The sequence below is a fragment of the Lepisosteus oculatus genome, chromosome 5, assembly GCF_040954835.1.
Source record: "Lepisosteus oculatus isolate fLepOcu1 chromosome 5, fLepOcu1.hap2, whole genome shotgun sequence".
Classification (NCBI taxonomy): Eukaryota; Metazoa; Chordata; class Actinopteri; order Semionotiformes; family Lepisosteidae; genus Lepisosteus; species Lepisosteus oculatus.
Window position 1 is genome coordinate 40571347 of NC_090700.1, and position 17361 is coordinate 40588707.

At 45.2% G+C, this 17361-nt stretch overlaps 1 protein-coding gene across 1 annotated transcript; it reads left to right on the forward strand.

Moving 5' to 3' along the window:
* Positions 1–4142: 4142 nt before the first annotated feature.
* On the forward strand, positions 4143–16649 carry LOC102698678 (leukocyte surface antigen CD53). The gene is made up of 8 exons (XM_006628595.3): positions 4143–4269; positions 8760–8843; positions 9299–9487; positions 9678–9752; positions 10894–11007; positions 14597–14704; positions 15146–15229; positions 15371–16649. The coding sequence occupies exons 2-8, from the start codon at positions 8781–8783 to the stop codon at positions 15437–15439; spliced, it is 702 nt and encodes a 233-aa protein (XP_006628658.1). The 5' UTR covers positions 4143–4269; positions 8760–8780; the 3' UTR covers positions 15440–16649.
* The last annotated feature ends 712 nt before the right edge of the window (positions 16650–17361 follow it).

Genomic DNA, 17361 nt, shown 5'->3' on the forward strand with positions numbered 1-17361 from the left:
TATTTATGCAAAAGCTGTCTCTGGTCTAAATGTAAAATTCTTACACATCTACAATCTGTTCAGTTGTACGGGATAAAGCACCTGAGTTCTCTTGGATTCTAGTCAGTGATATTTAAGACAGAAACCATCTCATTTAGAACAGAGGGCTCCAGTACCTACACTGTAATGGCCCATATTAGTAGGATAGTTTGCAGTCATTTATTTAGGGAGGTAAAAGATAACTGTGCCTGATCCTGTGTGTGACTGTCAGGGTGATTCCAGTGAAACACTAGGAAGAAGTTGTCTCATTTTGACAGCTGGACCAGGATTGTGAAAAACAGAGTCCATGTGGGGCAGAAAAGGCTGGGAGTCACAGGGGCTGTGCTGTTAAACTGACCAGAACTGGAGTGAAGCAGCACTGTGTCTAGTCAGTTATAGTCAAGACAGCAACAGGAGAAACACTGCTGCCAGTTCTTACTGAGCAGTGAGAATGAATCAGGGACTCAACAAAATAATGAGACTTGATGCCACCCTGGTTATCCAAGAGGACAGGGACTTTTTCTGTACCGCCATCTGATACTGAAGCAGGTGCTTTTCATCAGACAAAAAACCAAGGAACAGATAAACACATACTGCATGGCTTTATTCTGGCTCAGGATTTATTTTTTCAAAGTGCAACCTTAATAACACACTGCTCATGCTTAGTTTAACAAGATCACATTTAAATTTTCTCATTGCTTCCACAATAATAAACAAACATTTAAAACAGGAAATTTATACAATTACACAATTCCAGGAGAGCAACAAGTCATTAGACAAAGGAAGGATCCTAGTTTGTAAAAATGAACTCACTATTCACACCCTGATTACATGAAGCACTGCAGTCTCTTACATTTATTGCTTTGCAGGAACATTTTAAAGCCAAGTACAGTGTTTTTAAAACAGACACTTTAAGCCACCTATACAAGCTTTGAGAAGGACATTAAGACAATTCATTATGAGCAATTCATATTCATTCAGATGGATTTATTGGACTAAATGCAGAAGATATATTGTTCAAGCCACCTTGTTACATTGTTTGAACTCTTGCATTTGCAGACGTCTAGATTTGTGACCAGTATGTGTCCAACGTCTATTATAAGGGCAGGGTGTAGACCAGGAGCCACCACTAGAGGCTGCTGTGGGAACTCACCTTTGTGAAGAGCTCACCTGTGTTTGATCAGGATGATTGATTGGAATGTGGGAAGTGGCACATGGGCTACTTGGATAAAAGGGTGCTGTTGAGGTTTGGGAGCAGGCTTGAGAAGAGAGAATTGTTGATGTTTAACAGTGTGCAGCAACCACAATCGTAGTGCTGTTTCATGTTTGAGGAGTTCTACTTTGAGAAGTTTTAATTTGTTTCAACCTCCTAGTAAATTAATTAAATAGTCTGGATCCCTGCTTTCCATCTTCAGTTGAGAGTGAGCTTGTGTTGTAGATCCCTATTCCAACATGGCTGGTTGACCTTGGAGGACTAAGGTCTGAGAGAATATTTCCAGTACTGTGCAGATTATATTGGCTTCCTGCAAAATAAACAGTTGGTCTCCTTGTTATGAAAGGATTTACTGATGAAGTATATACCCATGGTCTATGGGGGACAGTGTGCTGTGTAGTGACATGACTGTGGAACAGACAGGGCTTCCAACTTCAACACTGGAGCTGAAGAGCTCTAGTCCTAGGCTCATGAGACACCTGCTTCTGAAGATGGGGAACACTAGATAAAATAAGATCATTTTATTGACCATATACAATTTCTTGCATTAGGAATTTCTTTTTCTCATACCCCAGCTTGCTCTCCATGAGGGACACAGATGGGGAGTAGAAGTTTGGGGTCAGAGCGCAGGGTCAGCCATTTATACAGCATTCCTGGAGCAGTTGGGGTTAAAGGCCTTACTAAGGGGCCCAACGTAGTAGGATTCCTCTGACTGCTGTGGGATTTGAACTGACAATCTTCCAGCCACAGGTGCAGATCCTTAGTCACAGAGCTACCAAATAATGGCTTCTGAAATCGTAAGTGAAAACTGTCAAGTACAGTGATAGCAGTTTTCTAAATTGAAAAGTGTAAATAGCAGTATTTCGTGTAAGAATAAAAATTGTATAATATTTTTTACATTATAAAAGTAAGTTAACAATCAATTAAGCAAGTAATCTTCTCAGTTAAGAGAACTCTTAACCCTGGAGGTGAATAGTTTGGTCCCAGATGACCTCTAAATGACTGAATTGCAAAATCTCTCTGCTTCATTAGTTGTAATGAAATAGTTCAAAATCGGTAGAGATTGGCAATTTAATGGAGACCTATGGATTGAGGGTTCTCATCTGCTTGGTTTGGTGCAGCACTTTAAAATACAGATAAAATGAGATTATTAGAAATAGAAAGTATTATTATTACATGAGGATTATTACAACAGAGCTAAAAATTAACTGGAATTTCCCTGACACCTCCTACAGATGAGGTAATCAATTATTTTGGGTTTTTTAGAAAATAAAATAAAGTTTCCCCTTTCTTAGAACGAGATGAGCTGTGTTTTCAGACAATGCAAGAATGAAAAGGTCTGTTTCTCAGTAAAGACAGGGTCATTTTCAAACTCTCTGAATGAGGCGGCGAAGTGCCATTTCCCTTGTCATTGTCAAGAGGAAGTGGGTTGCTCAGATAGCGCTGTGGGGACATCAGCTTTCTGAAGCACAAGGGTCAGAAATGGCCAGTAGTAAACAACACAGCTCACTCATTCACCGTTAAAGCCAGCCTTGCAGCTGAGCAGTTGCAGAGCTTGAAGAGTTCTCTTCACCTTCAATCTTCTGGCTCCCTTCAGTTCTCAAAATGTTTAACGTCTTACAATATGCTGCCCATAAACATGAATATTTCACTTCCATTTAGGTTTACATGTGCAAGTGAACATCAGCAGAACCAAAAAAGCATTCCAGTTTCTTACTGAGCTCAAGAGGGGAAGCTGATATCTTTTTCTTGACAGCGTAAACACTAGTCCTTTTACGAAGCTCAATGATTGTACTGAAACAGCAAATACTGCCTGAATCCTTATTCAGTGGCGAAATCCAAAATGTCTGCTTGTGCCATGAAATGAATGATAAATGATTGACCTGACCTCTGATCTCTGACTTCTGACTTCTCTGACAATAGCAACATTCCCTCTCTAAGATTTTCCATAAATTGAGGGAGTCAGGGCATGCATTCGGAATGTGGGACAGGGAGATGGGCATGAAGCTAACGGTCAACCTAGATCAGATGGTCAGCCTGGAAGGGGAAAGCAGAGAGCGCTTACCTTTCATTTTTAGCTTGTGTACCGTAAAAACAAGCAAACAGCAAACGTCACAGCTCAGAAAACACACATTTCCCCTCCTTGGTCCCTTGCGAAAGCAAAACGGTGCAAATGCACGTCGTACAGAGTAGAAAAAGGGTCCAGATTTAGGGAAGCTGGCTTGAACAGGATGTTGCACTTCCTTTGAGAAACTGCAGGCCTCAGGGCATTGGTCTTGTACTCGGGGCCACACAAGCGCCTGGTACAGGAGGTAACGGGTGTCTCTCTGAGAAAGCAGCACTGCGTTTCAGACATGAGCAGCTGGGGGGGCTGTTGTTGACATGTTGTTTGGCATAAGAAAACCCCCTGTGCAGTGAGGGCAGGTAAGCCTGCTCCAGGCTCTAGGCTCCTGTCCCTCCGGGTTCCACTTGCATTGTTGACATCTCTGAGCAAGGGAGTTCCACTAGCAGTCTCCCTTTCTGAAAATCTGCTGCTCCGGATAATGCTGGTAAAAGCAGAGGAAATTGTAGTAAAGCACAATGAAATCATGGTAAAGTAAAGAGAGGCCTTTTGAAGTGTGATGCCAGCTGTGGGCAAACCATGACAATGCCCATGTCACCCATGCCAACAATGCAATGGTGGTAAGGCCAGTATTCTAGGCTGGCACAGGGGAAGGAATGTCTCTTGCTCTTTAGGCTCTGCAGTGTTGTTTAAGCTCTTACGTTTTGACACAGTGTTGACGTTTCCCCTCTAGAGAGACAAAAGCAAAGTGAAGATCAGAAACTTTCCGCCTCCACTCTCAGCTAGGCTCCACCCCTGCGCTGCACTGCCTACACCCAGGGGAGGGGATCTTTAAGACGGTGACTCACTCAGGGGTGAGCTGTAATTTTGCAGTAGTGTGCTCCGCGCTGACATTCTGTGATAGGCGAACAGAGGCCACCGGGGGACTTGCCTCTGCTTCTCAAGGCGACAGAAAGAGCACCGTCAGATTGTCCAGGTAAGCGCGCTTCGGGAGTGTGAACCCTCATTCTGGGCATTAGGAGCTGGACTGAGTGTCTTCCAGTGGCCCAGCTCTCCGGCCTGCGATCAGTCTTCGGGTCTTCGGCACTTGCTGCGCTGCGCGGTGTCACAGCCATGACCGGAAGGCTTGTGTGTGTTTCTTATTGTGGCTTGCTGAGGATGTTGTTCTCGAAGCTGTGTAGTTAGAGGATTAGAACACTGATATGGAGCCTCTCCTGTGTCATTTATTACAGAGTGTCCAGCCGCAGAATATCCAAAGCCTGGTACCTGCAGTTAGTGAAATCTTTTGTACCAAGAAGAGATTTATGACCGCATCATAAAAAATGATCATGGAGATTCACATTGACCCGTTTCACCGGTCCCTGATATTCAGAAACTTTAGTCAAGAGAAAGTGTTTGGTCAGTATAGAATATCGGTTCAGTCAGCTCTTCTACTGAGCTGCTGCAGGGAGGGAATTAAGTCATTTAGCCTAAGCAGCAAATTTTTCAGTGTCTTTAGAAATGAGCATTTTAAAGGGTTACCATGATTTGAGAACAGGGCAAGGAGCAAGATCGAACACCTGTTTCAAAAGAGGAACCTTGTCACATTTCCCACAAGGTCTTTGGAGCAGAACTGACTAGTTTACCACAGTTACAAAAGAGGTCTGTTTCCCCAGAGCTGCTGACAGAGGAAATGGAGGGCTCACTCTAGAAGCCTGTGACACACAGAGCTCATTCAAGCCAGGCTCGGTCTGATTGGCTGTCTGTAGTCTGCGATCCGTAACAAAATCTCAAATGATTCAATCTGAAAAACACCGATTCAAGTCACCTTTGTGAATCATTAGGAGTAGTTCCCATGATGCAACAAAGAGGAAATTTAGAAAAAGACTGCAACACATGGCTCTCATTTCCAGGAGGTGATCGAAAAAGAAAGAAACAGACAAAATACTGTGGCTGGGCTCTGAGTAGGCCAGGCTGCCGGGGGCGGTCTGTGTTCCAGCGAGGCTGAATCAGCTGAGTGCGTCTCAGGATGTGGGCAGCTGTTACCTGTCATTGTCCGAGGTGCGCAGTGGGGTCAAGGCCAGGTCTCACCCTAACACTGAGGGAGAGCTTGTCACAGTCACTCTCCAGGCTGAGCCCTTCAGTGCAGACAGGTGACGCCTGGGCCATGTCTTCGGCCAGCATGCTCTATGAGGTTGGGGTGGCCAGAGTGGCCCTGCCGTGGCACAGGAGCCCCTGTAGCGATGGGAGCTGGTGGATCGTCACTCGTCCAGGTGTGCCATACCATACCAGGGCTCGTGGTGCGCCAGTATGGAGTAAAGTGTGCCAGTCCTCCGTCTCTTACCCATGCCCACATGGGGAGTAAGGTGGCCCAGTTGAGTTGATTCAGGATCTAGGAGGTAGAAAATAGTAATTATATTAGTGGCCCCAAGCTTTTCAAGGTAGAAAATCTTAATCCATATTGAATGTATTTTTTCCTGAATAACTGCAGTAATAGTTATCGTCTCTCCTCCGTGTGGCACCTGTATGGGGTGCTGACAGTCTCAGAGCAGGTGGGGCTGCTCTCTGGTCTGAGACTCAGAATTAACTTGATCAATCACTGCCTCATCTCAGTACAGTTCATCTTTTAAGGCCCTCTTAGGCCGTTGTTTCACAGCAGTGCCAGAACAGCAGGTGTGCGACTCAGATGGGCAGAAGTGTTGAATTGTTCCAGCTCCTGAAATAATTGGAATGACCAAGGAGTTGGGGGCTCAGGGTTGTGAAAAGCCTGATACTTCAGTAGCTGAGCCTGCGAGAGCCACGCTGGTCCAGAGACCGGCCTCTGCTCTGTCGCAGCTCTGGAGCAGACGATCACGAAGGTGCTGCAGCTCAGACAAAGGCACCACGATTCTCAGTACTGTCTGCATGACAGAGCTCAAGCAGCACAGGGCCTGTCAGGGGAGTGGGGTTCGCAGGACCTGAGGCGCTGCTGCCAGCTGCCCTGATGACAGTCCTGACATGATGTGGGCAGACAGTTCAGCAGCTCCAAGGAGGGCGCTCCACTCTCTGGCTCCTCCTGGCCAGCTGGTGCGGTGCCAGAGAGGTGACGCCAAAAACGTTCCTGCCACTTATTGTCAAATCAAACACTCCGTCCCTCCTGTAAACACGGAGCCCGCACAACTGCTGGAGTGTGATATTATCTGTCCCGAGACCCTCATCTGTCAGTGCAGAGGCTGTGTTTGAGTGCTGTCTTTGTACGTCCCTGTGAAAAAGCATCAGATGTATTTCTATATAGTGCTCACTGTGTCAGATCACTGCACTGAGTCAAACCAAGCAACGCAGCCTGTAGAGAAAATCAGCAGTTTAAAAACACTTTCAGATCTAAATATTGAATAGGTCATGAGGACTGCCATCATGCTCAAAGAGGGACGCTGACGAGTTTCTCACTGCCTCTGAGCAATCAAGAGGTTCTTGGAGTTTGTGTTGTGCAATAGTTTCTGTAAGCATATTCATACATGCAGCAGAAAGTAGGTTTGTTCCTTAAATATATTGAATCTACAGTATTGTCAATTGCAGAATCATCATTTTCCTAAGTTTCTAGTGCATTTTTGTTTCCAGTCAGGAGCTGCTGAGTCTTTAAATGTTGACCTTTAAGAGTGAGAACAGAGACTGATCCTCTGTGTTCTGGTGCTGATACTATAATTGAATCAGGGGCGAACAGAGAGTAGAGACTGAACAACATGCTGACACTAATAACAATAATGTGAAGTCACTGGCTTATCCATTAGGATATTGGTCCACATTTTCATGTTGTCACATTTTTAAAGCCTGATGAGAAAATACTAATATCCTAAATCATAATACAGTACATTAAAAGATATCAACTTAAGTTTGTATTTATACTGTAGCTTGTTTTTGATATGCACATGTATTACTCTGTACTTGTCTACATTAATCACCTTCTGCCAGTTGTTTTTCCAGTCTTGAATTTTGAAGCAAGTAGTGAGAACACAAACTATAATAGAATATAGGAAACATCAAGATAGAAGAAGCTACTAATGAAAAAGACTTAGGTGTTTAGGTACAGAATTCATTTACATATTATATAATGTCAGGAAGCAATTAAAAAGACAAACAAAATGTTGGAATACCTGGTCAAACACATATAGTTTAAATCAAAGGCTTCCTATGTTAACATTGTACACACTAGAAAGGTCTCATTTAGAATATTTTGTACTTTCAGAAAAGATAGAGCATGTCTGGAATCAGAAATGAGAGAAGCCAGTGAAGAGCAACCAGTTACATTCTAGCATTCCAGGGCTTAATAAAATACACTGACAAACTGAAGGAACTGAGTCTCTTCAGTCTGAAGGGAATGTCCTAAACTGACAAACTAGAAACTGAATCTTTAGTCTGAAGGGAGTGTCCCACACTGACAGGCTGAAGGAAATGAGTCTCTTTAGTCTGAAGGGAGTTTTCTACACCAGAAGGCTAAAACAACTGAATAATTTTAGTCTTGACCAGAGAACAATATCACAATTTTTGAAGGACTGACAAGTCAAGAAAGTGGATTTTCTCAGTATGAAGAGTGAGACACAAACTAGAGGGCACAAGTGAAAGCTGTGGAGGTATGTGGAAATGGAGACCAGGAGCCTATGTGAGGCAGGACAAGTGGCCCAAGGGTGCCGGGTGGCTAAAGTGAGTCAGCTCTGGTGCAGGGCCATGAGGAGGAGTGGATTCAAGAGAGCTGAAGGCCAGGTTACTGTAGATCCTGGATCACTATCCTCTCCCCACATTTCAGTTTGCGTTGTTGTTTAAAAATTCAGATGTGTGTTGATCTGCTTGGGTGAGGTTCTTCTGGGCAACAGTTCATTCCTGAAAGGGGAAGTAATGGGTAAGAAATGGTTCACCTGAAGGAGTCCTTGTCTGTTGAGGTCTGAGGCTGACAGCTCTGATGCTATATTTGCTGGGAAGGAGAGGATAGGGAGACAGGAGCAGACAGCTGCCCACCAGGAATATGGGCACGGATCAAAGCTGAAGGACCCTGAGTGGTGTCTGTCTCACAGTGGCGTCTACACATCGCCCTCGCTCATCGTGCTCCATTACACTGTGGCGTCAGTGCTGCAGGGTGGACCGCATTCGTCAGCCCTTTTGTGCGGAAGCTCATACAGGAAATGACAGCCGGAAGTGGCTTCTTGTGTTATTATGGGTAGCTCGACCTGCCGTGAGAAAGCAGATGGAGTGACACGGAGGCGTGCTTCTCAGCACAAGTGCACCTCTAACACCCTGCAAGCGTTTGAAACACCTCACTGCTCAATGCCTGCAGAGCGCAAGACCCCTTGAGCTCTACCGACAGTAGGAGAACGCACACAGGAGCAGCCTGCTGCCAGAGACAACGCCCACAGCGCCCACACTGCTACACGCCAGCCTCCTGCACACTGCTGCGCACCAGCAGAGTGGGCCACCCAGCCTCACTGTCTCTGCTCAACCTGCCTCTTTTTCTCACAGGGGGAGAGCTGCTGAGGAAAAATGACCCAGCGTTGCCTGAACTGCCTGAAGTACACTCTGTGTGCCTTCAATTTCTTGTGCTGGGTAAGCTGTCGTATTTGGGCAACATTTCATTTAGTCTTTGTGTCTGTTGAGTTGACAGGACATCTTCCACAAAAAAGAGAGGCTTCAGCACTTCTCTCTGTGTGTGATTAACAATGGTTGGAATATGAGTGTGTGTAATTTGTTTTTTAAAAGAGAGACTACTGTCCAGTTGAAGACACGTTGTAGTTGGTTTACACTTCACCTCTGCCTGGAGGTTCACCACTAAATGTGGCACAAGTGTACTGTTCATGTCTAATAGAACTTCACTGGCCCTTCACTGTGTGTGGCCTGAGAGTTTCACCCCTGACCCCCAACCCCCCTGCTCACACAGTGGCCCAGACCTGTAACCTGTGTGTGTCTCTCTTGCCATGAGGGTTTAACCCCTGATCCCTGACACTGCTGTTAGCCCAGCAGCCCAGGCCTGTAACCTGTGTGCAACTGTTGTGTGTCTCCAGTTGTGTGGCAGCTTCGTGCTGGGGTTTGGGATCTACCTCATGATGAGCTCTAAGTTCTCCACTCTGGTGCCCTCGCTGCCCTCCATCAACATTGCGAACACACTAGTCATCACTGGCACCATCGTCACCTGCGTCTCCTTCTTGGGGTTCCTGGGAGCCCTGAAGGAGAACCGCTGCCTGCTCATCTCGGTGAGTACCGACAGGATTTGAGTGGGGGAATTAAACTTCACCCTGGCACATGCAGAATCAATACGGAGCCAAGTGCTGGCCCAAGTGCAATCCTCTGTTCCCACTCATCCTGGGCCTGTGAGCTCCCTGTGAGTGTAGCTCAGCTGTCTGCAAGGGTAACCAGTTTAATTATTTAATTGTTTGCCTGCAGTTCTTCATCCTGCTGTTCCTGCTGATGCTTGTGGAGTTGGCCATGGCAATCCTGCTGCTGGTCTTCGAGAAGGACGTGAGTGGACTGGGGCCACCACTTGGGAGGGGGTGGTCTCGGAGTATAGTGGGCTGGGGAACCGCTGTTGGAGAAGGAAGTGAGTATAGTGGGCTGGGGAACCGCTGTTGGAGAAGGAAGTGAGTATAGTGGGCTGGGGAACTGCTGTTGGAGAAGGAAGTGAGTATAATGGGCTGGGGCTGGTATTGGAGAAGGATGAGAGTATAGTGGGCTGGGTGCTGGTGTTGGAGAAGGAAGTGAGTATAGTGGGCTGGGGCTGGGGTTGGAGAAGGAAGTGAGTATAGTGGGCTGGGGCTGGGGTTGGAGAAGGAAGTGAGTATAGTGGCCTGGGGCTGGGGTTGGAGAAGGATGACAGTATAGTGACAGTATAGTGGCTGGTATTGGAGAAGGATGTGAGTATAGTGGGCTGGTCTGGTGTTGGAGAAGGATGAGAGTATAGTGGGCTGGGTGCTGGTGTAGGAGAAGAATGAGAGTATAGTGGGCTGGGGGCTGGTGTTGGAGAGGGATGTGAGTATAGTGGGCTGGTCTGGTGTTGGAGAAGGATGTGAGTATAGTGGGCTGGTCTGGTGTTGGAGAAGGATGAGAGTATAGTGGGCTGGGGCTGGTGTTGGAGAAGGATGAGAGTATAGTGGGCTGGGGCTGGGGTTGGAGAAGGATGAGAGTATAGTGGGCTGGGGCTGGGGTTGGAGAAGGATGAGAGTATAGTGGGCTGGGGCTGGGGTTGGAGAAGGATGAGAGTATAGTGGGCTGGGGCTGGGGTTGGAGAAGGATGAGAGTATAGTGGGCTGGGGCTGGGGTTGGAGAAGGATGAGAGTATAGTGGGCTGGGGCTGGGGTTGGGACAGGCAGCTGGCTCTGGCCCTGTACCTTTCCAAGTTGAGTGCAACATGTGAGAGCAGAGTGCAGAGAGCAAGACAGCGAAGTCAGGGCAGATCTTAAAGGGCAGTGGCCAGAGACCTGGGCAAAGCACGTCAGTCTTTGATTTTCCATCCCAGCAGAAAAGGATGGGTACCCCCCTACTCAACATCTCTTCCACTCAGGACACCCCCTTTTTACATGCAAAAGCAAATCAAGATTCAGAATTTTTATTAAAAACTGAGGAGGTAGGCAGTTTGTGAAGAAGTGTTTTCTTGTGTCTGCAGATTGACAGTTTCTTCAAGGATGATCTGAAGAAGAGTCTAGAGACATACAAAAAAGACATAAACAGTTCGAAGAACATAACAGCGAAACATGACTGGGACACCATCCAGAGCCTGGTGAGCACAGACACCTGCCAGACATTCTAATAAAAATTCCAGTCTGTACCATCACCCCACTCACTGCCCCAGTCTATAACACTCCCTAATAACACTCTGTAGCAATTCTCCAGTCTCATACACTACTCCAGCCTTTGGTAATGCTCCATGTTAATAATGGCATGTTAATCTCAGTCTCTAGAGATAAGATAAGATAAGATTTTTATTGTTCCCTGAGGGATTTTTTTTATGGACACCCGGCACTCCTGTACATTTAAATAGAATAGAATGCCAAAAAAAGAGAGAAGAAAAACACTGCACATTATACTATTACAAAAAATAATAAAAACATTGCACATCATTCTATTGCACATGTAGAGTATAACACATAACAACATGTAACATTTATAACACATCACAAAAGTATGTTGCACTCAAGTGGGTTGTAAGAGTCAAAATTGGGTTTATCCTTGACATTTTCATTGACAGCTTTAATGGATAGTGGAACAAAGGAATGTCTGTATCTGTTTGTTTTACATTTGGGAACTCTAAAATGTTTGCCAGAAGAAAGTTGATATTCAGAGTTGAGGATTTGGGAAGGATCTGATAGAATTTTTCCTGCCTGTTTGATTAGGGATTTTTCAAAGATTGTCTACAGGGAGGGGTGCTGTTTCACTCCCATGACCTTCAAAGCTGTCTGGATGAGGCGGGTAATTTGCGATTTAAAATGAACTGAAAGATTACCAAACCACACTGAAATACCATACCTGATAATGCTCTCGATTACAGCACAGTAGAAGAGTAGCATTATTCCTGTTGAACCCCAAACACTCTTAGTCTTTGCAGGAAATATAAGCGCTACTGAACTTTGGAGCAAACACTCTCAACATGAGTAGACCAGCACAGGTTACGGTCTATGTGTCCACCTAAGTACTTATATGAATCAACCTGAGTGATAAGTTTGTTGTGGATTACTACCTGTGAGTGATCACCAACTGTTCTGGGATCGAAAACTACTTCTTTTGTTTTATTAGCATTCAAAATTAGCCTATTGTTGTCACACCATTGCACAAACCTTTTGATTTCTGACATGTATACAGATGAGCTGTTACCTCTATGTATTAAACCAAGAACAGCTGTATCATCTGAGAATTTGAAAATGAAGTTGCTTTGACTACTGCTTATACAATCATTTGTATAAAGTGTAAACAGAACTGGAGAGCTTACACAGCCCTGTGGGGCACCTGTGCTAATAGACTGTGACTCGGAAAGAGTTTTGTTGACCCTGACATACTGTATGCGGTTTGTTAAAAATGAATGGTACCATCTTATAATGTTATGGTTAACGGACACTTGCTTAAGCTTACTAATTAATAGATGGGGCTGCAGAATATTAAATGCAGAGCTGAAGTCCACAAACAGCATCCGAGCATAGGCATTGGGGTCCTCAAGGTGTTTTAGAATAAGATGCATAATGCTGTTAATTGCATCATCGGTGCCCCGCCGGTGTTTATATGCAAACTGATATGAATCCAGTACAGTGTTCACTTCTGAGCACAGCATGGATACCATAATCCGCTCAAAGCATTTAATCACAACAGATGTCAGTGCTACCGGCCTGTAGTGATTGTTATCTGAAGGACAGGGCTTTTTGGGTATTGGCACGATGATTGCTTTTTTCCCACTGTGCTGGAACAGACTTCTGAAAGATGGGGCACCATGCTGGTGTTAATTCCTCTGCGCAGTTTTTTAAAAGAGAGGCAGTGATGCCATCGGGGCCTGTTGTCTTTTTTCCAGATATGTGCCTGAAAGATTGTGTGGTCATCTGCAGACGTATTACAAGCCTTCCAGCACTACTGTCAGCTGTAATAGTATCGAATATACTGTCACATGCACCAGAGAAGTCCTGTGTCTCAAACCTCAGATAGAAGTCGTTCAGCTCGTTTGCTTTAGCCAGCTCATCCACTGTATGGAAGCTGTTCTTTGAAGGATTCATGTTTGTGACTATTTTCATTGTTTGCCACAGCCTCCTGGAGTTCATTGTTTCAAAGTCACTTTCCACTGTCTCCTTGTGTTGATTCCTTGCATTCCTGAGTTTTAGTTTAAGCTGTTTTTGCAGTAATTTCAGTTGCACTTGATCCTGGTTTTTAAAAGAGAGTCTTTTGCAGTTGATGCAGTCTATCACATCCTTAGTTATATATGGTTTATTATTTGGGTACACTGTAATGTTTTTCCTGGGTATGACACTGTCCACACAGAAATTAATGTAGTCTCTGTTGCCTCATTAACCCCCAAGCTATGAAATATCTCCCAGTCCGAGCAAAGGAAACACCCTTTCAGCATCTCAATACTATCATCAGTCCATACAGTTACAGTCTTAGTGACAGGTTTGCTGCTCTTGAGAGCTGTCCAGTAAGTGGGGATGAGGTGAACAGTATTGTGATCAGAGTTAGACAGAGGTGGTTTGGCTTTGGCGGAATAGGCTTGTTTTATATTACCATAGCATTTGTCTACAACTCTGTTCCCTCTCGTCCCACATTTAATATACTGTTCAAACCCAGGCAATGCCATCTCCAGTTTACAGTGGTTAAAGTCACCCAAAATAAACACCTTTGGAACTCTGCTGGAGTTGCTCATGTACACAACCGGCTCCCTGAGAATCAGCAGCCGCTGCATTTCCACTGGGAGGAACGTAAACAGTGCATATAATAATGTTACCAAATTCTCTCGGAAGGCAGAAAGGCCTGAAACTCAGGCACAGAAGCTCAACATTTTTGTTGCAGATAATTTTCCTCACAGAGTATTGTCTGCACCACTTATCGTTCACAAAGACACAAATACCACCACCTCTGCTTTTACCAGATGTTTCAATTCTATCTGAGCGAACATGGGAAAACCCCTCAATTTCCACAAGAGAGTCGGGTGAAGTCTTGCTGAAGCCAGGTCGCAGTAAAGATCACCAAACAAGACTCACGGTACTCGGAGCACGCTCTGGTATTGATCCGCAGCTCATCCATCTTGTTCCTTAGGGAACGCGTGTTGCTCAGGATCATGGAGGGCAAGGGTGGTCTGCTCCCTCTTCTCCTGAGCCGCTGCCGAACGCCTCCTCTCTTGCCTCTTCTCCGCGGTCGGTGGTTTCTTCCTGCTCGGTTGTCCTCGGGCACATCTTTGAGGAAACCGCAGGGGCTAGCCGCTTGGCCAGATGGCCGTAATGATAAAAGCGCTTGCCTTGTATAAGAAAGCAGTGCGCGACTGTTCCTTATGTGGTCCAGTGTGAGTAGGCACGTAGTTAGAAAGTCGGACAGGATCAGTGTCCCAAATAGTATTGTGTAGTTTACCAAAAAAGACATGCTACAGCACTTTAAAAAACAAAAACAAACGGAAACAAGAGCCAAAAGTAACAAGAAAAAAATTGCAAAACAACAACTAATAAGGAATAAAAAATAAAGAAAAACTACAGAAAGTACAATGGCCTTTGGTGATGAACAATTCAGTTTTACCCCAGGGGTATGTATTCTTGACTGACAACACCCTCCGCCCGAGCCTCCGCCTCTGTGAGAGTCACAGTGTTGCCAGGAGTCTGATCGCTGATTCTGCTCCTGTCCTGCAGTTCAAGTGCTGTGGAGTTGAAGGGCGACAAGATTGGACCGAAGTTCGAGTGCCCCAGTCATGCTGTGTTGACTCCTGCAAGAATTCCACAGAGCTGTACTGGGAGAAGGTGAGGACTTCCAGTGCCTCCTCATTTTCCTACATTTTGGTTCAAGACCAGACTCATGTAGATGTAAGATTGTCAAGGTACAAACTCAAATGTTACAAGCATGGGACACAAGAAATAAGATTGCATTTCCAAATTGGTGTGGAGTTCATTCAGGAACAGAAAAAGAGGAGCACATATTCCTTAGTTATTTATATCTGATAGTTCATGAACAGTTCATGAATGGAGTTTATGCATTAGGGGATGTGAACAAGTTTGTACTGTAAGTAGGAGCTTAGTTGTGGCCAAATGATTCACTGTATATTAGTCCCATTTCTGATGCCTCAAAGGTGCAGCTTGAAACATATAGCTGGACTGGATGTCTTACATTAACTCATCTAACATACAGTACAATGCACCTCTCCTCTGTGTGCTCGTCCCCCTGACCTCATCTCTCCCCTGCAGGGCTGCTACACCCTGCTGAAAGAATGGTTTGAGACCAACTTCCTTACCGTTGGGGTGGCCGTCATCATCCTGTGCATCATCGAGGTACAGTCTCCCGTCTCGTGAAACAGTTTGGGTTGTGGGCTCTGGATGCCTGACTGTGGATCCATCTTTTATGACCAGAGACCTTGAAAGGTAGTGTGGCTTCCAGGGCTCAGCTCCATCTCTCCCTACGTCTTTCCACAGGTCCTGGGAATGTGTTTCTCCATGACCCTCTTCTGTCACATCAGACAGTCTGGAGGGGGTTACAAATGAAAGGAAGACCAAGGGACAAAATCTCACATGGGTATCAGCCAGGTCTAACTACACCCTCCCCTCCTCCCCCTCACAGCCCTCTCCTGCCTCAAACCCCCTCCTTCCCCTGTCCTGCCCTGGGATAGGCACACCCCAGTGTCCCCAGTGTCTCCAGCTGCCCCTCTTCTGAACAGCAGCCACATCAGCCTATGAACCAGACACAGAGTCTGCCAACACACAAGCCACTCCCAGGATGTCTTATTTCACTGCCTGTGGGTTGGACCGAAGACTCTGCTGATCCCTGTAGATGTTCATATTCCAGCCAGCTTGTTGCAGCAGAAAGAGCCCTTAAAAGACAAAGCCTTTTGCCGTACATGATGTGCACATTTTAGAATCCGACAAGCAGGACAGAAGACTGTTGAAGACACCCAAGCCATCCGTTTTAGTTATTGCAGTCTCTCATGATAGAGCCTAGTCAACAGGAAGAAGCTGTGACCCGTGAAAAACAACAGTGCACTGAACAGGTTCTGTATCTCTGTATATAATGGAGTTTCTAAGTCCATGCATTCAAATTGTTTTGTACAGACTGTAATTGTAACATTAATTCCTACTCACAGAGTACTAGATTATGCAATCCAAATAATTTCAAAATTGATCCTGTATTATGTATCCATTGTATGTGTGTATAATAACTGCTAATAAATGTGTAGTTTATTTATGACTGTTGCATCCTTAACTGACAACTGTTTAACAACTGTTTACTATTGCTGTTGCTAAAATTTGTTTGCCGTGCTCAGATGGAGACAAGCATGCGTTAACTTTGCAACCAATTTATTAGGAAGGTATGTACCTTAATAGGGTGGTAAAAAGGCAAGGTGGTTAGTGAGCTCGCAGTTCCTGGGACCTGGTTCAAGTATGGCCATGATGAGCTTCTGTGTGATGTTTACATGATCTCCAGCTGTGTGGGTTTTCTGCAGGGGCTCTCGTTCCCTTCCAAAGTCCATGCGTTTGCGACAGTATGTGTGTGTGTTCATGCACTGGGATGAACTGTCATCCTGTCCCAGGGGGACCCTGCCTTGCTCATGAACTCACTGACCCTGCATTGCTACTGAAAGTGGATGGATGTACTTTGTCTCCCCCTTGTGATTGGAGCCTGTAAATTCAGTGACGTTTGCTGTTCCTTTGCTGTAAATATGCATTTAAAACTAGTGAATAAAGTTAATCTCACACATTTTCTAGCATTTTTGTCTGTGCTTGTTTCCTCTTGTGCTCATTTATTTTTTAATCATTTACACACATTTAGCCATGTCAAGTTCCATCCCACCCATTTATACAAGCTGCTCTTGCAGTCAATTCTGTTATTTATGATTGAGTATTTGTGTGACACTTTAACCAGTGCTGATTCAAACAGTCCTCTTAATTAGCACTTTAATCTTATAAACAAGTTGGATTGGTGTAAATATTGGGTTCACTACTCATCATTCCCTCAGCCCTCTGTACCTGAACTCTATTTTCCACTGTGGGTCTCCTGTTCCCATTCTAATTGAGTGCTAATGAGTGCCTAATTAGTTAATTAGACCTATTAACCACTTCAGTAAACAGCTGCAAACCCTTTTCCTCCAGGTCAAAAACAGGTAGTAATTTAAGGAGACCCAGAAATTATTTCTCAAAGGAAGAGGAGCAGGGATAATTTACACTGATCTGGAACTGTATTAAACATGCCAGGGTGGTTACAGCGATGAAGACAATGGAGAAGGATGTTGAATGAGTGCCAGGTGATGCAGTGCTGTAGAGAGGACATGTCTAATGCTTGCTGGGATGCAACACTAGTGAACCACCAGGTGAAATCACCTGCAGTTCAGGGGGAGGGCTGTGAACTGTGAGCACAGGTGAAGACTTGACTACGAGACACACCTGCAGCAGGTGAAGCAGGGGGGCTCTTT

Excerpts from the sequence above, each read along its gene's own strand:
- LOC102698678 (XM_006628595.3), top strand. The coding sequence starts at position 8,781 with ATGACCCAGCGTTGCCTGAACTGCCTGAAGTACACTCTGTGTGCCTTC. Across the intron at positions 8,844-9,298 it reads CCTTCAATTTCTTGTGCTGG|TTGTGTGGCAGCTTCGTGCT; the intron begins GTAAGCTGTCGT and ends GTGTGTCTCCAG. Across the intron at positions 9,488-9,677 it reads ACCGCTGCCTGCTCATCTCG|TTCTTCATCCTGCTGTTCCT; the intron begins GTGAGTACCGAC and ends GTTTGCCTGCAG.